The 23,654-nt window shown below is 29.0% G+C and overlaps 1 protein-coding gene across 11 annotated transcripts in view; it reads right to left on the reverse strand.

Annotated features, from left to right (window-relative positions):
- The window catches only part of LOC112591896 (potassium voltage-gated channel protein Shaker), a 178,978-nt gene that overhangs the window by 87,628 nt on the left and 67,696 nt on the right, over positions 1-23,654 (reverse strand). The window contains exon 1 of one of the 11 annotated variants that reach the window (XM_025335833.1): positions 20,120-20,714. The exons of the other annotated variants lie outside the window; for them this stretch is intronic. Within the exon in view, the coding sequence (XP_025191618.1) occupies positions 20,120-20,226 (107 nt within the window). The 5' untranslated portion in view covers positions 20,227-20,714. Of the gene's footprint in view, positions 1-20,119; positions 20,715-23,654 lie in introns of those variants that run through there. 11 annotated transcript variants of the gene reach the window in all.

The raw sequence follows: 23,654 nt of genomic DNA on the forward strand, positions 1-23,654 counted from the left end.
AATAATATATTTTATTATATAATATGAACGAAGCTCGATACAACACTGTTATTATTTTCCTTAAAAGTACCTACAAAATATACGAGTTTTTTAGAAACGATTTTCAAGTTGATCAATCATTCACTAATTTTTTTCAGACATCGTTAGTATTTGTCATTTGACTTTTTTTCTTTATTTCTTTTACCAATAACATTAAGTACTTATATATCACATTAGTTTATATATTTTCAACTATTAAGCTCATGATTTACAACAAATCGAACAACTGGTAGAAATAAATTTCAAAAACAATAGCCAAATCATTGTGATCATTTAGGTTTATCATAGTTTGAAATATCTAATAAGTATTTTATAAACATTTATATTATTATATATGTTATTATAGGCACTGAATAAGTACACAGTATTTGTATGACTTAATCAATCAGCTTTAAGTTAATTTTAATTTTAATCTAATTTTATTGTAATATAGGTATCTATATATGTTTATTATACTATTGAGGAGAACAGATAAAACCGTTTTCAAATAATTTAATCGTGATGGCAAAACTTTTTTTTAAGATTTTTTGTGGTTTAAATGGTGTAACGCAAAATATTATAATGTCGCTCAGCAATATTCTGCAAGTCTCAAGTATCGCGCTCACACTAATGGTTAGCTTCTTTTTTAAAATTCTTTCGTATCTAAAATGTACAACGTTATACTTATATGTACTCATATGTATTGTATGCATATAATTGTATGTATAGTTTGTGCATTTCAAGTAATATAAAAAAGGTTTCATGTTTGTACTTTTTAATTCCCGACATTTCAATTTCAGATTTTTTTAAATATTTTTATTCATTTATTTATTTATTTTTTTGTTATTCGTATTATTATGTTCATTAAATAATTTTTTTAGTGTTTTAAAATTTAAAATTATTATAGTATACTCGTATATATATAAACAAATTATAAACGATTAGCGTTACTGTTTTAACTAATATGACTTATTTCAAATACGTATATCTAAAACGTATCATATTATAAACATGTAATAATCTCATGTACATTTTGACGCAGTATATAAGTTTTCATCAGATATCAATATATAGTTCATAGTTTACAATCATTTAATATGTAGGTAGGGCCTTCAAGAGGATATTAGAGTGGTAGAGAAGTAATTGTAAACTCCGCGAATGTTTGCACAGTTGAGCCGTTGAAGAGTATGCTCGTTGAAAAATTGAATACTTATAAATCAATAATAACAAACTCGTTTAAAGAATGTATCTGAAGTAATGTTAAGTTGAAAACCATATAATATTATGAATGTGTTAAACCATCCATAAAAAAACTCCTGAGCAATGTTCGATAAAGTATCTTAACTAAATAGGTACTCATCAAAATTGGAATATTGAAATAACTATGCTGCACAGACGACCATATTTGCGAGGTTTTAAACCACTACGAAATGAATAATAATTATAATAATAGTTTAATGAATTATGTATTATTTATTGTATAGCAGTTTAATGCCTTTGAAACGAATTCACTGGCTTAGAACACATTTTATGGCACCGACCTGATCGCTCGCTCCAGACAATTAATATTCCTTTGTAAAATATGTTGAAATATTATTTCAAACAACATTTAATTAATAAAGTTTAAAAATGTTAACATTTTTTTTTTTTTTTTTTCAGGAACCCTTTTGTATACCTATATGTAGTTTGTTTTTTAATAGCTATGTGAAACTAATGGAAGTATTACTAAATATAATTTGGCCACGACCGTTCCCTTTTTTAACACCCCGGTACACGAACTAAGCCGAGTTAGGTGTAGTAGCAGCGAATGAACTGACAATAATTTTATAATTTGCTAATAAATTATGAAACAACGTTTATTTTATCACTATTTTATAACATAATAATTGCATCTGGTACACAATGCCGGTGATGGGTATGCCGAATGAGGATCGACGATTGCTTCGGGGTGGTAGTCATTGTATTCGATTGAAGTAAAAATCTCATTTTGCTTTTAATCTGCAAATTACATTGTTTATGTAACCCGTTTTATTGTAATATTGACGCGAATAGAAAAAAAAAACACAGTACCGTTTTTTTTAAATCGTATGTATACGCACAATACAAATATTATTTAATATTATTGCCATGTACGGCAATAACTCGTTAAACCATAAGCAAAAGAGATATGTACGAAAAAAAAGGCACAGTTGTATTGTGTATAAATACTCGGAAGTGCAATAATCACCATTGAGATACACTGTACGTAAAGCTCGTAGTATAATATAATATGTATATTATTGCTATTATTATTGATGTCGAAACAGCCATTAAAGCAATTTGATGTCATTTTTTTTCGATTTTGTTTCCACACCTCGAATCACATATCGAATTTGTATAGCGTATTCAAATAATTTCCATGATATACATTATTTATGTTCAATATATTTTTTTTACGTTTTATTCCGTACCTACTAGTACAATATATCATTAGAATACATACACAGTAATGTACTGATATTAGTACCTAACACTCCGTGCGTACAAATATACAAATATATACCATACCCACATATTTAGGCATGATATTATAATATGTAATCGTTACCATGTTATATGTACGTTATCTCTGTTATAATAATACTAATATATAGGTACAGCAAATTATATTTGTGACCTATTCCCACCCGTCACGACACCGAAAACCGAGCAACCACGTGTCTCTGGAATTCGTACCTATGTAATTTCGACACACGAATATCATATACGTGATAACAACGTACGAGTACCTCTGCATAGTATGTAATGTGTACGTACAAAACTCGTACATAGTATAGTATTATATTGCGGCATATTGTACGCATAAACACGATATCACCCATCACAAGCGTCACGAAGAGCTTTTTGCATTATTTATAATATTGTAATGGCCTCGTTGTCAGACCCGACGTTTGATTCGATTTGAATTTTTTTTTTTTTTTACGCGTCACTTGACTCTTGTGGCATGCGACATGCGCACGCACAAATGCCACAACGATCAACGCGTATACCACCAATATATTATTCGTATATGTATATTATTATATTATACGCATTAATAGGGCGTGCTTAAGTATCGATTATATTATGTTATAGTATCGTAATAGTTTTTGTATATTATTCGAGTGAAAATAATAATAATTACCGACCGCGTGTATTCCGGTCGGTGGTTTAATTTTTCGATTTAACAAAACATTACATTTATGTGTGTCCTGTCGTCATTGCGAACAATACACATATTTATATTATATATATATATAATATATGCATTATGATATAAATTATTTATTGACTCATACGAAGGTATGAAAGGGGTATTTATTGATGGCTTTCAGACGATTTACGTGGCGTGTGGAATTTTTATTTGAAACCAACAGTTACACCCGTTTTTATGATTATGAAATAAATACAATTGCTACATAGAAGGGGAGGAAAAAACAAAATATAAAATAATTCTGCAAACGGAAACAAAGAATTGCCTGCGCGTGGGTTTATTTTTTTAGTCACACGGTTGGTTCTAGGCTATAGCCGTTCTAAGGATGTCAATACGAGAAACAAGTATTGTAAACGAGTGTTCGTGATTTCGTGATTTTTGAGGTTAGCGTATAAAAAATTAGTATTATTAAAATATGAGAATATCCGCGATGAGCAAGCTTATACACCTACATAGCTACGTATTATTTCATTCTGTGCATACCGATTAGTAAGTAAATTTATTACAGTTTATTCGGACCCTATTGATAGAGCTGCAGATAACATTGAAATTGATACGTTACAGATATACATGATACGCAGTTTTTGTAAAACATCAATAAATTAAAGGCACCTAAAGGCTAAATGTATTATTATTTTTCATTTTAAAAATGTTGAAACGATGAGTAAGATCTAAACAATATAATAACAAAGGCTTTAAGACTAAAGGGCTGTTTTTCTTTGTGTTTTCTTTGGTCCCGAGATGTGTTTAGAGTTTGCACATTTGTATTAGGGTTTGGGTCACTATTTTTCTTTTTTTTTACAGTGCTGGAAGTGGTGTTCTTGTCACCGCAGGTATATTTCAGAAAAAATACAAGTTACATAACATAACAGTATAATACGAGTACCTATGTTCTTCTTGTCTTCAAGATAATAAATTTATGTATATAAAAAAGACAACTATATATGTTGCAATATATCTGTTGTGGCACAAATAATATTCTGTTATTGAGAAGTTTTCAAAGGCAGTAAATATAGAGGAAAAAAACGGTCAACCGACTTCTTGGATTTGAAAGGCGATTTTACTTATCCCCTAATTCTCCGTCACTGTCACCAGCCGTCAATGGCAAAGTTTTTTACTTCGTATAATAAAGACTATTAACCCGATAAACTCCAATATCTGTGACAACTGCTATTTTATACGGCTGCTGCAGCAATTATTTATCATCGATAAATGCTATTAATATATACTTATATTCCTTCATGGGTAGTAAATCATTTATATATATTTTGTGTAATATGTATATGTCGTATAATATAAATATGTCTTAAAGTGTTATTAGACGGTTTGATGGTATTATATTCTTTGTATATTACATTTCGAGCGTTTCGTAAGTGTAAATTTAGTTTTTATATCTTAAAAAATGTAAATGGTAATACGTTGTCGTAACCAACGGCGGGGCAACATCTTTATGTTCAACAATGCCTACTTCAAATCTTTTAATTAGTATTTCATGTATTTTTATAAATTTAATTACCCACATGGAATTTTCTCATCATTTGACTCGTTTTTTTTTTTTAATTCTAACTTTAGCACCCATTTCTCCAAAATTCAAATCATTTAATAATTATATTAAAACAAAAAAATATATGATCCTAAATAAATAATGTTTTTAAAATACTATGAATATTATAGAAAAATGTATAATATTTTATTTAGGACACACATTAAAGGCTTGAGCGTACCTGCGTATCTCTGAAGAAAATGTTAATGGGACGCTTTTTAATCGTGGTCAGAAAAGTATGGAGCTAGGTCTTCTCCTCTTGCATTGAACTTTCTCCCCCCCCCATATCACTTCAAATAAATATATTATAATAGCACTGAAAACTTTAATGAGAAACCTTATTTTTTCTTTCCGTACTAGAGAAGTAAGTACGCATGTATATTTCTGCACATTGCAACAATTGTCTGAAACTATAATAGAAACTGTTGCAATTGTTTTTCCATGCAACATTTTGTTTGCAAAACGAAAGCCGGCTCGGTGAGTAATATATTTTATCATGATAAATTATCTTGTTGAAATGCATACATTTCTTCTGGATAAATTGGTCGTAATAATATTTGTCTTAGTAAAACAAAGTATAACATACTACAACATTTATAAAATTATTTTATTATTGAGTTCTGAACGATAATTAAATAATGATTAATAATTCAATATTTTTTTAATAATATATGTTTATATTTTACGCACGTAGATGAAACCATTTAAAAATACACGAAAACGAGAGGTATTATTATTTATAATTAAAGGTCACTGTTTTGCTGTTTATATTAATGGTGCACTGTGTGATATATAAATATTAAATAAATTTAAAACTATTATTACTACTACTATTCTTAAAAATATACCTACAGTGTTAAGTAATAAAATCATTTTTTTCATAATAAATTAAAGGAAGTATAAAACCATTTTGTACATTAGCACAGTGAAATAACATTAATATTTATTTTGATTTAAAAACCAACATCATTTAATCTTTTGGCAAATGTTGTCGTGGTATTTTTAAATCTATTTCAATAGGACGAATACGTTTTCTTTAAGCTCACTACTCGTGAACTACTCTCAAATAAATTGTTACTATTATAATTAATATCACAGTACGTTTGATTCATTTTTAACCATTAAGTCTGTAGTAAGTAGTAATTAATTTTAATAATCGTGATTTTTAATCTGTCAAAAGCTTAACAGTAAAATAAACAGTAAAACATATTTTTATACAGCTAAACCGAAATGGTATATAATATCAAATAATATTTAAAAACACCAAAAATAAATCGTTAAAACTATACATTTTTTATTAGGTTTGCAATGAAGAGTAAAATGACCACGAATACCACGAAAAGCGTACTGCAATTACAATAAAAACAAATCATTTATTATTATTCTAAAAAGTTAGATTTGTTTTGTGTGTATTTGTGTGTGAATACCCATGATATGTTATTCATATTTATAAATAAATAAAAATAAATTATACATCTTTCTCAACAGCCACTGCAGCGTAAGTGAAATAGTAATGATAATGAAAAATGTTTATGTCAACTCATTTCAATTATGTATACGAAAAAAATCATGATATAAATTTGACGACGTAGTATATAATATTGTATACCGATAATATTAATATATCTATTACATTCACTGATATCATATTAAAATATCCTTTTACAAAATATGTACAAGTAAAACGTTGTATCTATACTTTTCACAAACTATCATATGTATATAAGTTACATATTTTACTGCGCAGTACAGGCTGTACGTGGTTATTGACTCAGTCTTAGATCAATGTCTCCTTTGCCAAAACTTAAAAACTTAATAAAAGTTTTGTCGTATAAAACAAAATATTAGCTGACATTTATATTTACGTGTATTTCTGTGAATTAGGAAACAGTCGATTAAATAACTCTGGCAAATTGTACATGACATTATTATACATCAAAACAAATTATATTATTATTATTAAGCATAGCAATATGGAACTCATCCATGACGGTGACGTACGTTTCGTGTACTCGGCAGCACGGTAAATAGCATTTCAAATTACCGCAATATTTAGGAACAAAATATATAATAAAGTTACGTACAACACTAAACATACTTAGCCGTATACAATAACAATTTGTGCAGGAACTGGGAAGTGGGTGGTATCAAAACGCACTGTGCGACAATCGAGCGGTACCTATACTACACATTGTAATAATGTTATACCTAAATGGAATTATAATATAGAACGTATTATTCATATATATATAAATGTGTCGATATAATCAAAAATTTATCGATATTAGAATATTAAGAATATTTAAGTAGCTAAATAAATGTGTCTAAAACGACATGACAAGTGTTTCGGATATAGTTGTGGAGTGTACAATTATGCTTTACTACAATGACGTTATATTAGCGAAGAAATATCGTAAAATATAACTTCTTGTTCGTAATATGTAGGCGCCTATAAATTATTGATCGTATAGTTGTATTAACATAAATAATACATATTATTTGGATCGCAAAATACAAAGATTTTCTGAGCACAGCCATATAAATACGATCATTTACTATAATCAATAGTATATTACGAAACATATTATACTGTAATTTATGTTCGTATTATTTTAATGCGAAATCGTTATCAATAAACGTTATATGTAAAGTCGACGTGAAAAATAAATAATAACATTATCATGACATAAAAGGTAAACTATTATAATATAGTGGTGTTCATTAAACTACGCTGAGATTTTATAAGCTCATGATGCTCATTTTTCTCCAACCTTAAATTTGTTTTCATATAATTTAAAGTGCACGTTATTATAAAGCTAAGCTTCGCCAATTTTTTTACGGCAATGATCATATTATCATTTAATATTCTACTCTATTTAATAGGCAATCTTGTATAATATATATCTTACTTATATTAAAATAGAATATTTTCTTAAAAATGTTTATGTATGGTTATTGAGTATCATAGTTATATTTATTTATAACGTGTTTTAACTTTAGACCAGCAGAGTAGTGCATGGAATTTTCCCCGGCACGCCATTCTATCTGTTATATATCTTATAGCAAAACTTTAAATGTTAATAAATAATAAATTATTGGATGGATATTAGATATACATTATATATTACATTATTATTAAGCCAGTGTATTCTGAAAAATAAACAAAAAATAAATCAAAACTATAATAATAACAAAACGGTTTGAACCACTGGATGAATTAACAATTAAAAATATGCTAAAATATGCTTATATATATATATATATATATATATATATATATATATGTATAAAACAATTTATTAAGGTTAATCACCCTCATTTTTTAAAAATTAATAATGAATTTATTCAATTTTTTTAAATATATGAGAATGTACTTAAAAATTATACTTTAAAATACTTGAGATATTTTGTACTACTTCAATAATGTCTTGTGGCAATATAAACTTCAGTTTTTCAAATTATACCCCATCCCTTTTTTAAGTAAATTATTTAATGAATATGTATTTAATTTATTTTTTTTTAATTCAATGCACGATTTACTTAATTTACAATTTTAATGAGTAAATTAGTTATTAAAATGTTTAAACTAAAATTAATAGTCTTTGAAAATAATTTTAGTATTTAGCATTTTTAACACTCAAAAAGTTTTCAATAAATTGTAAAATGTATATAGATTTATTACTAAATTACCATGATCATTAAATAATTAAACCCACTATAATGATCTATCATTCTATAAAATGGAGGGTTCTCATTTGAAAAATAGAAGTTAGTATCTTAAGAAGTACAGTAACCTCGAGGATTAAAAATAAAATAAAACGTATATATATATATATATATATGGTCTACAACTATTTTTAAAAATTTTAAGAAAAAAAATGGATTTTAAATAACTACGTTGTTGAATTAAAAAGTAAGCAAGCGTGTTCAGCAAATCATCTATCAACCATCATCCTGCATAATATATTTATAGATATAACTATGCCGGTATAATTTATAAACTGCTCAAACACAGTATTATAATACCTAATTATATTTCTAGCCTTTAAAAGGAATGATACCATAACATAATAATACGACGTATACTATTCCCAAAGAGTAAAATCATAATTGCGTTTTACTTTAACGTATTCCGGAAATTTAAGAGGATCCCCGAGTCGACTATAGATGACTATACTGTACGCGGGTGTCTGAAAGTATAAGTATGTGGCGTTCAGCGTATAATACGGTTGTGAAAAATTACCAAGCTTTTGTAATGAATAATAGATTTAATCCATCCACGGAAAAACATTTTTTTGAACATAGCACAAGGTAAAACTAATATAACGGTCTAATCAATATAGCGTGTACCTATATACTATAATGTATTAATGTACATATATATGCGTGTGCGTGTATGTGTATACGCGCGCGTGACCAGGGGACTAAAACGAACATTTTGACAATACTCGGGTCACATTTTTTAAAATTATATTAGCGTTTCTCCATTAGCTCCACACAAAATCTCACAGGTCATATTCACGTGTCATGTCAAAAATCGAATCTTTGATCATTACGATTTTCACGTTAGTCCATATAGTTAGCATACGATTTATTGCTTTATTGTCTCACTACAATAATACTATCAACAGTTTTAATAATTTAATACTACGTACCTTAACACGATATTTTCGATTACGCGTGCGTAATATTCTGGCCAATATTATTATTAAATATGTTAATTGTATCGATGGCTCTAAAATATTTCAACGACACTATACTTAATAAGATAGGAAATCGATTGTAAATCGATTGATACCTATTCATAATATAGGTACGCACTGCTGCAGGTGGACATGACGGACGAACGTTTTAGTCGATTTATTATTTATGAGCACGCAAAAACTTATATCATTTTTCTGTTCCATTAAAGATATTGATTATACACATATATATATTAATCCTGTCAATAAAGGTATAAAACGAATTACAAATTTTAGAGTTAAGATCGTAAAGAAAATATTAGAAGTATTGAAAGTTAAATTATTAATTTAGTTAACATAAATATGTTGATTGTAAATATCTAATGTATTTTTATAATCATTCAAATTCAATATATTAAAATAAAAAACATTAAAATAAAAATTTAATTGTTCAGATAGTCATTTAATTGCGTGTTAAGTTATTTGAAATGTACAAAAGGTTTTTCGTGATTTATAATAGAGTAAATAATATACATAAAAATTAATTAACTCTGGAAATTAATTATTCGAACAGTTATAAAACAAAGCCAAATAATTGAATTATACTTTTGTATTGTGTTGTACGGCCAGTAAAGTGTCACGTGGTACGCAAGTACGAAAATTGAGTGTGGTGTAAAATGTGACACAATATATTGTATAATATAATTATTATTTTTTTTGTTTATTTTTTTTTTTAATATTAAAACAGAAATTACATCATAGTTATAATAGTTTTTTTAACTTATAATAGGTAACACGCGATTGATATAAGACGCTATGGAACTTTTATTGAATGTCTTTAATATAAAATTGTATAATATATCGTGTACCAGCAAAATAACTTAAATATTAAGGATTATTACAACAGAATATTGATTTTTTTTTATTAAAACTACTAAAGTTTATATTTTATTCATTTCAGAACGAAATAATTTTCATTGTGGCTTGGAATGAGTAAAATAGTAAAAATAATATTTAGAAGACAGTATCGATGAATAAATATTAGTTAATAATATTAATAAAACTAACAATAATCTAATATTTGTTTTATGTTTATATATACGTTTAAATGTATAAGAAATAATATGCGTTATCAATCTTTCATAAAATAAAATTAATCACATTAACACTCTTATCAAACTTTGTAATATTTTCCAAAGTTTTAATACTTTATTCCCAATAAAACATGATTACACATACTCAAATAATTTTAAAACTATTGTTAAGCTTTTTGTAAGTTGTAAATTATTAACTAGAAATACAAATCGATTAAACTTCTCAGTATAAAATCGAGCATAGCATCAAGTGCATAATACTATACGTTTTAAAATATATAAAATAATATGTTATGTTAAAAAACACACCTTTCACCTTCTTTTTTTTTATGCTACACCTACAGAAATCTATAGTTCTGGATGTTTTGTTAATTTTAATATAATAATGAGCTAAGACGAATAGTCAAACATAACATAAATGTTTGATATACATACATTATATAAAAATCATAATTTTTATAAAAAAAATAATAAATAGTATAACAGTTATATATTTTGTGATCTAGAAATATATAAATAATGACTTTTATTAACGAGATAAATTTCTTCAGTGGTAATACTTCTGTTTATTTATTATTTATTTAACTAAGACATGCTACTCGTATATTATTGGAGATTAAATATATATATATATATATAATAATATTGGCATTAAAGGACTCTTGCTGTTCTAAAACCAACTAACTTACAGATTATCAAATTCGTAGGTATGTGCTTATCATACTGAAAACAATTTGATATCATGTTTGAATTAATAATACTCTTAATAATAAAATGTTAATATTATATAGTGTTTCTTGAGGGACTACTAGTTACCTCTTTTGTACTCACATAAGTGTGAGTTAAAATATCAATGATTTCGGTATGCACGGTATACTAATTTGTTATGCAAATTGTATGCTTTTTTTATTATTATAAATAACTTGTGAGATGATATACGGGTTGTTTGCATATGTAAAAATTGATTCAAGAAACATGCAAATTCAGCTAAGTTAATAATATTTAAAACAATTGTTAGTGACTTTGACCAAACACAATATCTACGAATGATCACATCATAGAATTTTTTATACTGATTTGTTTTCAATTTTTACGCATCCAAAATAATAAATGTGATTAAAATGTTAAATATTTAGTTGTATTGTAACTGCAGTCGAGTCCAAATTAAAAAAAGAAGAATTTTAGACGTGTTTATTTACTTACATGAATACCAAACCTTATAATTATATACACAGTAAAATTTCATATCTTTTCCAATGAAATGATTCAATATAATACTTTTTTTTTTCATTTAAAAATAAGTTATGGGCACAATTCGATAATATATTAGTTGTAATAAAATTGATCGTGATGCATTTAGCCAGTGATGTAACTAAAAAAGAGATTAGAGGATGAGAACACACACGGGCTCGTTCGTTCTTAAGAGGCTCAATAACAAAAAAACTATTAAACTATTACTTTAAATTTTTAATTAATAAAACATAAAGCAATATATTTATTTTTAATATATAAAATAATTTTAGTAAGATAAATGCACCCCCTTCTCACAAACCTCACTGAATAATGTTTGGATGAGGCGGAACCGTTGAAAATATCGCTTCTGAGTACAAATTTTGAAATTACACGACTGCATTTAACTTGTAAATTTTTGGAATACAACAGAATATAAGATTAAACAATTAATTGTTGACTAATAATCAAGCACTTATGGGATCTTAAATTACTTACACCAGTATTTCTGCACAAACCGTGACTTTTAAACAATTATAAAAAAAAAAAAAAATGTATACACACGAAACTGGATTATGTGATTTATTTTATAAATCATAACTTAATCATTTTAAATTTTGTCACATTTAAATATTAAATTTTTTTTTTAATTAAATTTTTTTTTTTATGTAAAATAAAAATGTTGATAGCACACTCGCACTAAAATTGTTAATAATTTAAAATGTATTATGATTTATAAACTTTTCATGCTTTTAGAACATTATTTGGAAAAATAGAAAGAAAAAAATGTTTTGTGGTTGAACTACAAAATCGTAGTAATGAATTTGATGTAGCATTATCTAATTTAAAAATGTATGTATTTCGCTTACACAGGACGTTAATTTACGTAGGTAAATGCGTTAGTTAAATTCGATATATGCAAATCAGTACGGGAAATTTATTTTTGAGAATTGAGCAAAATGAACTAATAATATATATATTTTATGACGGAAATGCGCGTTAAGCTAAATGTTTAAAACAACCTCCGTAGAGGTATTCGCGACCGAAATCCGGTGAAGTGTAATCAACACTAATATATTACATTACTCTCTCTCTCTATATATATATATATATATGCGTGTGTGTGTGTACATGTTTTACGTCTATATATAAACGCTATTGCAATACGGTTGTATTGCTGGATCGGATGGTTACATATTTTACGTCCCAACGACTAGAGCTGGTATTATTGCTATAGAAATGTGTGATTCGAACAATCGGGAACACATCATTAGAGTCACGTCGTTGCAAATACGCTGACAACAATGTTAGGAGATCGGTCAGAAACATAAGCCTATATTATGTGTATACACACTCGTACACAGATTATATAGATATCAATCTATTATTACATATATGTATCGATTTAAATAACGTACGTACACAATAACATATCTATATAAAGTATATATATATAATTATACACATAATAGCGAATCATATATGCATATACTGTTTGGACCGTAAGTACATTGCAGTTATATTAATTATGATGTAGGTACTTCAGTGAAAAAAAACGACAGTAAATTAGATGAAATAAAAAATAATTTTCCATCGATTCTACGGTGGTTTATTATAAGTTAACTGTATGTAAAGTATACCTTATACCTATATACACAACGATATTGTATAAATTGTAAAAAAATAAATAAATTTAAAAACTAAATAAAAAATTTTGATAGCATCGTACGGAAAATTATGGCTTTTGGTTTTTAATAAAATTGTATTAATTGCGCATGATGGTCTGGAATAATCAAGTTGATTTACGTATGAAGAACAAAACCAATACAATTTAGAATAGAAAAAATAAATAAAAATATTTTCTGAATGCAATTGTTTTATTTATTGTATATGTTTATGTACGTGCTTATATATGTGTATATGTGAGTGCGTGGGCGCGAGCACAATGCACAAAATCAAACTTGCGTTGGTTACATAACCGTAGACCTCGAAACGGCTTTAATTGGCACCTGTCCAAATTACTTTGACCCGATTAGTCGTGGAAATAAAATTAAAAAACAGGGACCGGACGGCTGGCAAATTATACGAGAAACCTGCATTTTTCATACCACGAAATGATGACTATGACATAATATTACAACGCTGTCGCAGTGATTTACGCTTCGCTATTAAATAATAATAAAGTAATACATATTGTAAGTAAATATTTTAACTTATCCATTGACAACAGACCAAAAAGTCTGACCAGTAATAACTCGCGGATTCAATGAAATTTAGTCAAAATTATGAAATATCTATTCTGTCCTTTATTTATAAAATACGTATAGGTTAGGTGTACCTACATGTTGATGAATAATTGAAATGGAACGTTCATATAGATGAATTGATAACGTCTGTTTGAATTTTTTTTATGTATTTACATATTTGAGAAATATCTTAACTGTATACACTGATTACACTGTTTATATCACAAACGCTTAAGATAGTTAAATACACAATTAATTCGGTGGAATACAATATTTTATTCATAATACTCGGTGACCAGTATTTACAACACCCGCCACTTAATAGATATTTCAAGAAATATCCATAACAGTAATGGCATAACCCAATCATATGGTAAACATGTTAAATAGCGTTTATGAGTTGTAAGGTACAGCAATATGGCTGATGATTATTATAGAGCCATCGGTTAAACTCGCCACGCCTCCTACACAGCTATTCGTGTACGTAATTTATCTTATCAAGCCGTTAAAATGTTGTAATAAAACTTAATTCTCAATTCTTGGAAATATAATTGGTTTAAACTGTCTGCCATATCAAATACAATTAAAAGGTTAACCATTCTTTGAATTGCCTATACCAACAACAAAATTTCCAAATTTTTAGAAGACAAGAAAAAATAATCAACTACTAAAAGGACATACAACATTCACCCACCAATCCGTTATGTAGAGCGAGGATCCATAGACTTCCATGATAAAATTATTCTAATAAGTAAACATTTTTTTATCTATATTACAAAATATAAAATTGAATGTAATTCACTTGTTGAATTGTCTAATTAAAACTGTGTTTTATATTTCCAATAACCATGGCCAGGTGTAGCTACCGTGAATACATTTAATATAAAATAATATTGAGCACGAAGCAATATCACCAAATCTTATGCTTCGACGACAAAACATTTAGGTTAGGTATCGACGTGCTTATACTGGTAAACACTACTGTATCGTATGTTCTAAGTCAAAAACATAACGTTAAACGTATTAAAAAAAGAATATTGTCATCACTCATCAGTATTGTTTGAGAATAAAAAAATATTGTAGAAGTATAAATTACATTTTAATATTATATTATATACAAGTAGGTACATCAAAATAAAATATGACGAGTGCAAGTGTGATTGAATGTTGTTGTATTCAAACTTTGTAAAAAAATGGATTTCCGTCGTATTAAATATATACATAATACAATATACATGTAGTAGAGGAACGAGAACAAATTTTTATCAAAATTCGCGATGTTGCGATACAAAAGTATGTTTATATCACGATATTATAGTAGGTACCTACAATGTTATTATTTTATCATTTATTAACCACTTTTTGGTAAATTAATGTTTTTTTTTTTTGTTTTTTTTTTTTTTAATTTTGTGTTTAACATAGTTTTAAGTCATAATATGGTAGTATTTTTCATTTGTTTAACTATTTATGTTCCTTACTTATTTTAAATTATAATAAATAATTTATTTCATCAATATATAATATATATAGATATATACTTTCATTTATATTGAAATCAAACTTCCAAAATAATAAATAATTAACAGAATACTTTAAGTTTGGACTTCGTGGATCATTTAAAATTAAAATGTTTATTAAGTCATAATTTACTATAACCACAGGTAAATAATTTGATTTTTGGCCCAATTTTAAGATCTTGAAGTAATTATTCAGCATACAACTGTCTATCTTTATTCAGGGAATAACCACCAAATAAAGTATTTCATATTTTTCAATGCGGTTTTTTTTCTTAAATAGCTGTGTGAGTAAAATTATTAAAAATTAATAAGTGGTAGGAAAAATAGATTATAGAACAAATTACATACATTTATAAGATTTTGATTTTCAATGACTATATTGATGAGGAGTTGTTTATACTACATTAGAAAATAGTTCATTTGTGAATAATATACGTGGTATAGTAGTGTTATTATTATTTATTCATTGAATAATAAAATTAATCTACTTAAACCAACTTAAAAAAACTAAAATTTTTCGATTTTTCTGCATTTGTCGAAAATATCATATCGAAATCATCAGAAATTTCAACAAAAACATGACTGTTTAGTGATAAAAGAATTATTATTTATAAATTTATAATATATTATGCATAGCCGTACACATTTCTGTACGTAATACATATTATAATAATATTGTATACATACAATTTAATCGAGTGATAATTTAAGATAATTTTTGTTTTATGCGTTTTGAATTAAAAATCAATAAACTCGAGAAAATTAATGACCTAAGACTCTTTCAGGTTCTTGGTTTGCGGAGGTATACAGCTATTATACAACATATTATTATCATCTATCGTATACAACTATTGTTTGAAGAAAAAAATGATTTCCCGTATAGCGTAACGCATCTTTCTACGTTGTATGTACATTATACATATATTGTATCGTAGTAACTTTGCCGCGTGCGGTTGATAAAGTACCATCGTATCTTCTTTTCATCATTTCATCGCCATCTGAAGACTGATTTATCCGGTAGGTTAAGTCTAAAAACGGACTTCACTTGTTAATAACGGTAAATTTGTTACTCAATGGATTGCACGAGCGTGTGTTTGTGTGTGCGATGCTTCACCACCGGAAAATGTATCATATTATAAAGTAATTAAAGATTATATAGACACGCAAAGGTAGCGTACAAAAGTGAAATGAAAAAAAAAAAGAGAAAATCCTCCACCTTCCTGACAAATATATATTATAATGTTATTGATCATTTCCGGTCATAAGCTATTTTTGTCGACGTCGTCGTCAATGCGCTTACTATATTACACAATCATATACATTATATTTGTATATAAGTATGCTGTGTTCTATATATATATATTGACACGATTTTGGCCGGTGCGCAACGTTTGGATATATGGAAAGACGACTCAGCGGCAGACTGTACAGGCGGGCGGAAAGTGAGTTGGGTAGTATAACATCCACGGTTACACAAAAGGACTAAGAGTCAGCGCGGGTGCAGGAGCGCCGCGGGACTCGCGTGCCCAGGGGTACAACCTCCCCGTGGTAAACGATTGGCCCGGTATCAACCGCGCCCGGTATATAAATTTGTTCGTTGGTTATAAATAGCCTATTTATGATGCAGTACGCCCACGTCAACCGCGACGACAGCACTCACCACACACGCTCGTACACGTTACATTATTGTATACGCATTTTACATGTATATTCACGTATTCATGCCGGCGGATTTCCGAACGTATGTCGCGAGACATATTATAAACTTTTACGCTCGCGCCACCCCGCTGCCGCCGACGTCCTTCCCGACGGCAGCAGAGGATCCACTACACGCGTCGTGGCGACGACGGTTTTACGATCTCTCCTCCTACCCCGCTACTTTCAACTCGGTTTTTCACTTAAGACACGCTGCTATATTATTATATTATGCAGTTAATCGGATACTCGGATAATAAAAACGACCATAAATAAATAATATATATATATATATATATATATATATATATATAATACAATATACGAGAAACGACGATGGTGAACGGTCAATATATTATTTTATATATTAATTATAGTACGCGTTGCACACGATTTCACTCGCTCCCGAGAGAGAAAGAAGGACTTTAATAATAAGTAATACAATAATTTTATTTTCATAAAAACTAAATACGTATATTTTATTATTAATTACAATTACAATGTTAATTTTATTCTATATACTGTTAGATTTACCTTTTTTTTTTACATATATATTAGTGGTATCAACCCATAAATCGTATTCACGACGTTGTTGTTGTTTTTTTTTTACAAGTCTTTCCATTGGAAAAATTTATCATTCAAACATTATGCACAGCTGTTATGATAGAATATAGTGAAACAAATTTAGCATACCCTTTGATCAGGTAAGAGTGTGTTAGAATTTACGTGAATTGATTGTATTAAATATTTGTCATACACGACTACAATAAAGTGTTAAGTAAGTCATGGACCCTTTCGTCGTGATATAATAAGATAAAAAAAAAACGATATATTTAAGTATAAATTTATGGTTATTATAAAAATATTGAGATAAAATTGTATTCACATTAATTTGATAAATAGATTTTGTCAGGATAATTTATAGTTTATAAACATTATTTTTTTTTTCGTAATTTATAATTACTTTAAAACATAACGTATTATATCATAGTAATTTTTTTAATTAATTTTTTCTCATTTTAAAATATTGATATAAATACCTAAATACATTTTATTATTTTTATTTTTATTTGACGACCGATATTAACTGTACCTCGAGGTATTAATTTCCACTATGAAAGTTGAGCCTAGGGGAACCCTAACCATAAACACCTATGATAGGCAATCATATATTTTATATTATAAATAAATGATGGGCTTAAAAATCAAAGCAATCTCGGAGTTAAATATATATATATATATGTATGTGAGAGTGGTATATGTAAGACTTGTGGCGCGAAGGTATCCCTGACCTATAGAATTGTGCAAGAGAGGGTGAAGGTGAAAAAGAGAAAGACTGAAGCCATTTTGCGAAGAAAAAAAATACGAATATTCTGTACAATTTTAATATTACTATTTATTAGAATAATTGTTTGGTAACCACAGTTACCAAAAAGTTAAACTGTTTTCACGCAAAAACGTTCGTTTTTTTCATCATGAACAACAATTTATCATTTCATTCAAATATAGCACACCCATTTAGCGCCTACTCAATGACGAGGTACACCCGACTTCTACTTTACGGTTACCTCATTTTTATTTATTATTCTGGTACAATTTGAGTTTTTACTTTTTAAAGTACGATATTGTTTTTATGTGAATCGTAATATATTTTTATACAGCACCAATACTGTGAATACAATACGTTATTGAAAAACATTTGTCAACATTAAAAATCAACCCCGAGTATCCACATTCTTATATTCTTAAATATAGAATTCAAGGATTATGTGAGCCAGTGTGAGAGTAAAAATGAATAAGTCCTGAAAATGTGTAGTGTATTGCGATGAAAAAAATAAACCTTGGATAAGAACTGCAGACTTCGTTATTGTTAACAGTATAGTGGTACTCGGGCGTATAGACGGTGACGGCGCCGATAATTTACTACGCGTGTACTAAATACAAAACTAACGAAAAAAACCCACGAAAATCGATGGTCGCGTGAATACAAACACAGCTTTTATGCGAACATAATATAATTACAATAAATTTTAAAATATGATTTTTCAGTTACCAGAACGGACACACGGAATCGTCTTCTGACACGCCGACCTGCGGTCATCGAGCTCGAAGCGCATTTACATAATAATATTCGGTATAATAATCGTGCGCCAACCACGCGACAGCATGCCGCCGCGCCTGCATACGATATAATAATGATATTAATGACGATAATATCGCGTTTTCCGATAACCACGATCCTCGTCGTTGTGACGTAATTTATTTATTATTAAATAATATATTGGCGAGTTTAATATTGTCATGACTCATGACCTTTCTATTGACTTTTGAAAATACCAGTTGCAGTCAGAATAAGTAAAATCGAGTTCCGTTTGAATCGCCATCCAGACCCTATCGCAGTCATCCGACTATTTCTCGAAACTATTTCTCTGGAAATCCAAAAGAAAGACGAACAGACACCGGTGACGTCACCTGTTTATCTTAAAACGAAAAGTTTAAAACTATAACATTAGCCAAAGTTACATATTCAGTTTCTATATTTTTATTTATTTTTAATTCCACGACTAAGTATCTCCTCTGTCGAGATGATGCATCACCGATCTCTATGTGTTAACATCGTACGTATTTATAATATCCAGATCGAATTATCGTTGTTCAGCCCTATAACGGGAAAATGTATAAAGGATTATGTCGAAAAATATTATCGTCATTATCATAATATTATAACGCGGGGTGTGGGTGTGTGTGTGTGTGGGGGGGGGGGGGGGGGGTGGGGGGAGGGGGGGCAGGCGAAGTGGGGGGGGGCCGGGGTGGGTGGGTTAGGGTAGTGAGTGAACGGTGACACGGTGATGATGGACGTACGTGTCTGTGGGTGAATCCCTGTTGGCCAACCGCTGTCTCTCCACGAACCGAGCGGCCACAGTCCTGGAATCGTCGCCGAACCCATAAAGTCCGGCCACCGCGGCCATGCGGCACTGCGTTTGGCGGCGCCCGCTCCGCCGCCACTATAGCCGGTCGTGGGTTTTTAAAATTTTTTTTCCGTTTTTTCCGCCGCTTGATGCTACAGCATTTATTACATCTCGCCGCCGTCAATCGTCCGGCACTCGCGTCGCTCGTACAACTACCGGCGGCAATGATTGCGATCGAAATAACGTCACGTGCTCGTGCGATACGCGATCACGATGATATTATTAATCTAAACGACGACACCGGTACGACGACGGCGGAGTCGACAACGCGAGGCGACCATGATTACGACCGGTGTTATACCACTACGACCGAGATTACCACTTGCCATCGCCGTCAAATATTGTAATACGATGAAGATGATGACGATGATGATAATGATGATAATGATGATGATAATATTAATAATAATAATAATGTGTTATATGTGATCGCGACTACCGGACGCACGATGACGACGATGACGACGACAACGACGGTCGCGCGGACGGCAAGCAACAAGCTCGTTGAATCCCGCCAAAACGGACAATGCCACCGCCGCCGAGACGTGTTCGCGCGCGCAGCTGTCGCGGTGTCAGTCTCGCCCCTCCCCTCATCGTTACGGACTCTCTCGCTCCCCTCCGATCACTAACGCCACCGCGCGACCAACCCCCTTAAAACCTACCCTCTCGCTCACCCCTCTTCCAAACGTGCACGCACACACGCGCATCATCACGCTTAAATACTACTCCTCTCTCCAAAGTCCACCTGCCCCTTCGCGATCGTCGCGTATACATACGTTATATCAAACTTAGTGCCTTCACCGCCGACCACAAATCACTACTTGAAGGCTTTTCACTACAAATGATTATGTATATATATAAATTATGTGTATAATATATATATTATTCGTAAGTATACGTTTCAATTAATAGACACCAATCATTGTCATACATATAATATATAATACACAGAAGTAAGAAATAATGAATATATTTAGTGAGTGCTATGTATATGTTTAAAAAACGAAAAAATAAGCATTCTGCTTAAATATTTTGATATATACTATATATTACGTCATATAAGCGATAGATAAATCGTAACGTATGATAGTGGCTTTATTTACTTTGTGAGTTTTAAATTTATGAGTCATGTGAGATGCTCGAGTCTAAAACTCTACAAATGTAGGTATACTGGAATAAAATTAATCCGGAAAGCATTTTTTATCAAGATTTTTCTATTACTCATACTAAAGTTATGCCTGTATACAGGTACATAAATCTACTGTTGTTCGGGATTCATAAATAATTTGGTCGCAATCTCATAGTAATAAAATTCAAATTTAACAGTTTTTGATTACCGCATTAAAATATGTCTATATATCTGTATTTTTTTGTACATTTTGAATTAAATTACCTATATTAAAATAACTTTATTTAATTATTAATATTTTCATTCTATGTTTTACTGTAAAAAAGAAAAAATAGTGTTTACGTGATAGCTGGATGTCAGGTGTTTAGTGTTTATTTTATACTGCGTAAATATAGTATTAACGTTTTCTGTAAATTTAAAATTTGAATAATTGGTCAACACCACAAGCATTAAATTTTCTGCAGTATAATTATATAATAATTATTTAAGATGTCATGCGTACCTGAATTACATGTAAATACAAACCATAATATTTATATAGAAAAATATGGGTCATGTTATAATTTAAATGTTAATGCATTGTATTAAATAATGTCCACTTCGTGTGAAAAGTCTTTTTTTGTGAAATATGATACGTTGTGTAAAGAATAATGTTTTTTTCAAGGGTCAAATTTTTAAACAGACATTTTTTTGTTTCTCTTTTTAATATAAACCTAATTAGTGGGTTTATGAGTATTTAGAACAACCAAAGATCATATAAAAAATAAGTTAAGAGACGTCAACAAAATGTTTGCATATGAGGCTCATTAAATATTTAAAATTATAAATTCGCATCTAATAGGGTTAGGTATAATGTATGCCCGTATATTGTGAAGAATACCGCGTCAGCTACTATATATAGTAGGTATAATATATTGAACCGTTAAAACATACTATATTCAGAATAATTTCGGTACGTTCACTTTGCTTAGCATATCTTGTCTAGACGTAATAAAACACAGAATGCAACTAATAATTATTATTATCGCACTAATGACACGATCATACTGCTCGTCAATCACCATCGTCCGATAATTATAAATTTTAACCCATTTAAAACGTATTCACGTTTCATCCGTCCCGGGTCATGAATTAATACACTGTCAATAAATTATAATTGTAGAGTGTACGAACATTGCTATTTGCAAATTTACGAGCTCAAAGTATTGACGCTTAATGAGTAAAATATAATATTTTGATACATTCATGCTTCTTATTATACATACTATTACAGGTAAGTATTAAGAAAGTAGGTATACAACTCAAAGTGTTTGAAATGAGAGGATAACGTCATCTCTCTTCTATTTTCAAGTGAATATTTCATTACAGCATATTTAATTTATCTAAAAAAATATCTAATTTACAATAATACAATTTGAATTATCTAAAAAAAAAAAAAAAAATACTAAGAAAAAAAATTATACCTGTTGATTGAAATAAACGCAGTGGAATACTCAGGTGTTTATACCTAAGTATATATATTATTATACCTAATATTTAAATTTGTATTTACACACTTAAATATATGCTTCAAATAATTGATATATAAAAAAGTGACGTCTATTTTATATATTTGATAATATTGCATAATAACTATAGATTTTTATTCGATTATTCACATATTACAAGTTTCGTAAAATACCACTTTTCAAACTTGGTTATAAATAAAAAATAATATGATAACACAGTGGCATAATGTCCTAATAATATATTTCATTTCCGTAAATACAAAATATGTAGGTGTAAATACTCGTATATATAAAAAAACGACATTACTGAAAAGTTTTATTTGTTTTGTAATTTTGCCATACTGTTTAAATACACAATATAGTCCACAATAATACAAATTTATTACGTTTAAAATTAAACATCTTAGTCGATGAGTATGAGTATGTAATTTTTACTATCACTACTGATTCAAAAAGCGTCTACATCTAATAAGAAAAATAAATTAACAACGATAATAATGATATTTTATAGTATATTATGATCGTCCATAAAATGCAAGTTTGTACCAGAAATAAAACAACTTTTACTCATATAAGATGAATGATTTCAAACGGGGGTACAATTTCTTATTCTTCCCTAGTGTTTGTTTTCTAAACTTTTGACAGTTTTCATAGTTGGAAAATTGAATTATCAAACTTTGAAACAAAGTCAAGTGAATAGAGTACACTTCAAAATAAATGGTTTAACGTTAACTATACACAAGATGGCCTCACTATGACTAGATGAATGACGTATAGTACGGACGGGCAAG

Source organism: Melanaphis sacchari, unplaced genomic scaffold, assembly GCF_002803265.2.
Source record: "Melanaphis sacchari strain LSU unplaced genomic scaffold, SCAv2.0 Contig146_pilon_pilon, whole genome shotgun sequence".
Taxonomy (NCBI): domain Eukaryota; kingdom Metazoa; phylum Arthropoda; class Insecta; order Hemiptera; family Aphididae; genus Melanaphis; species Melanaphis sacchari.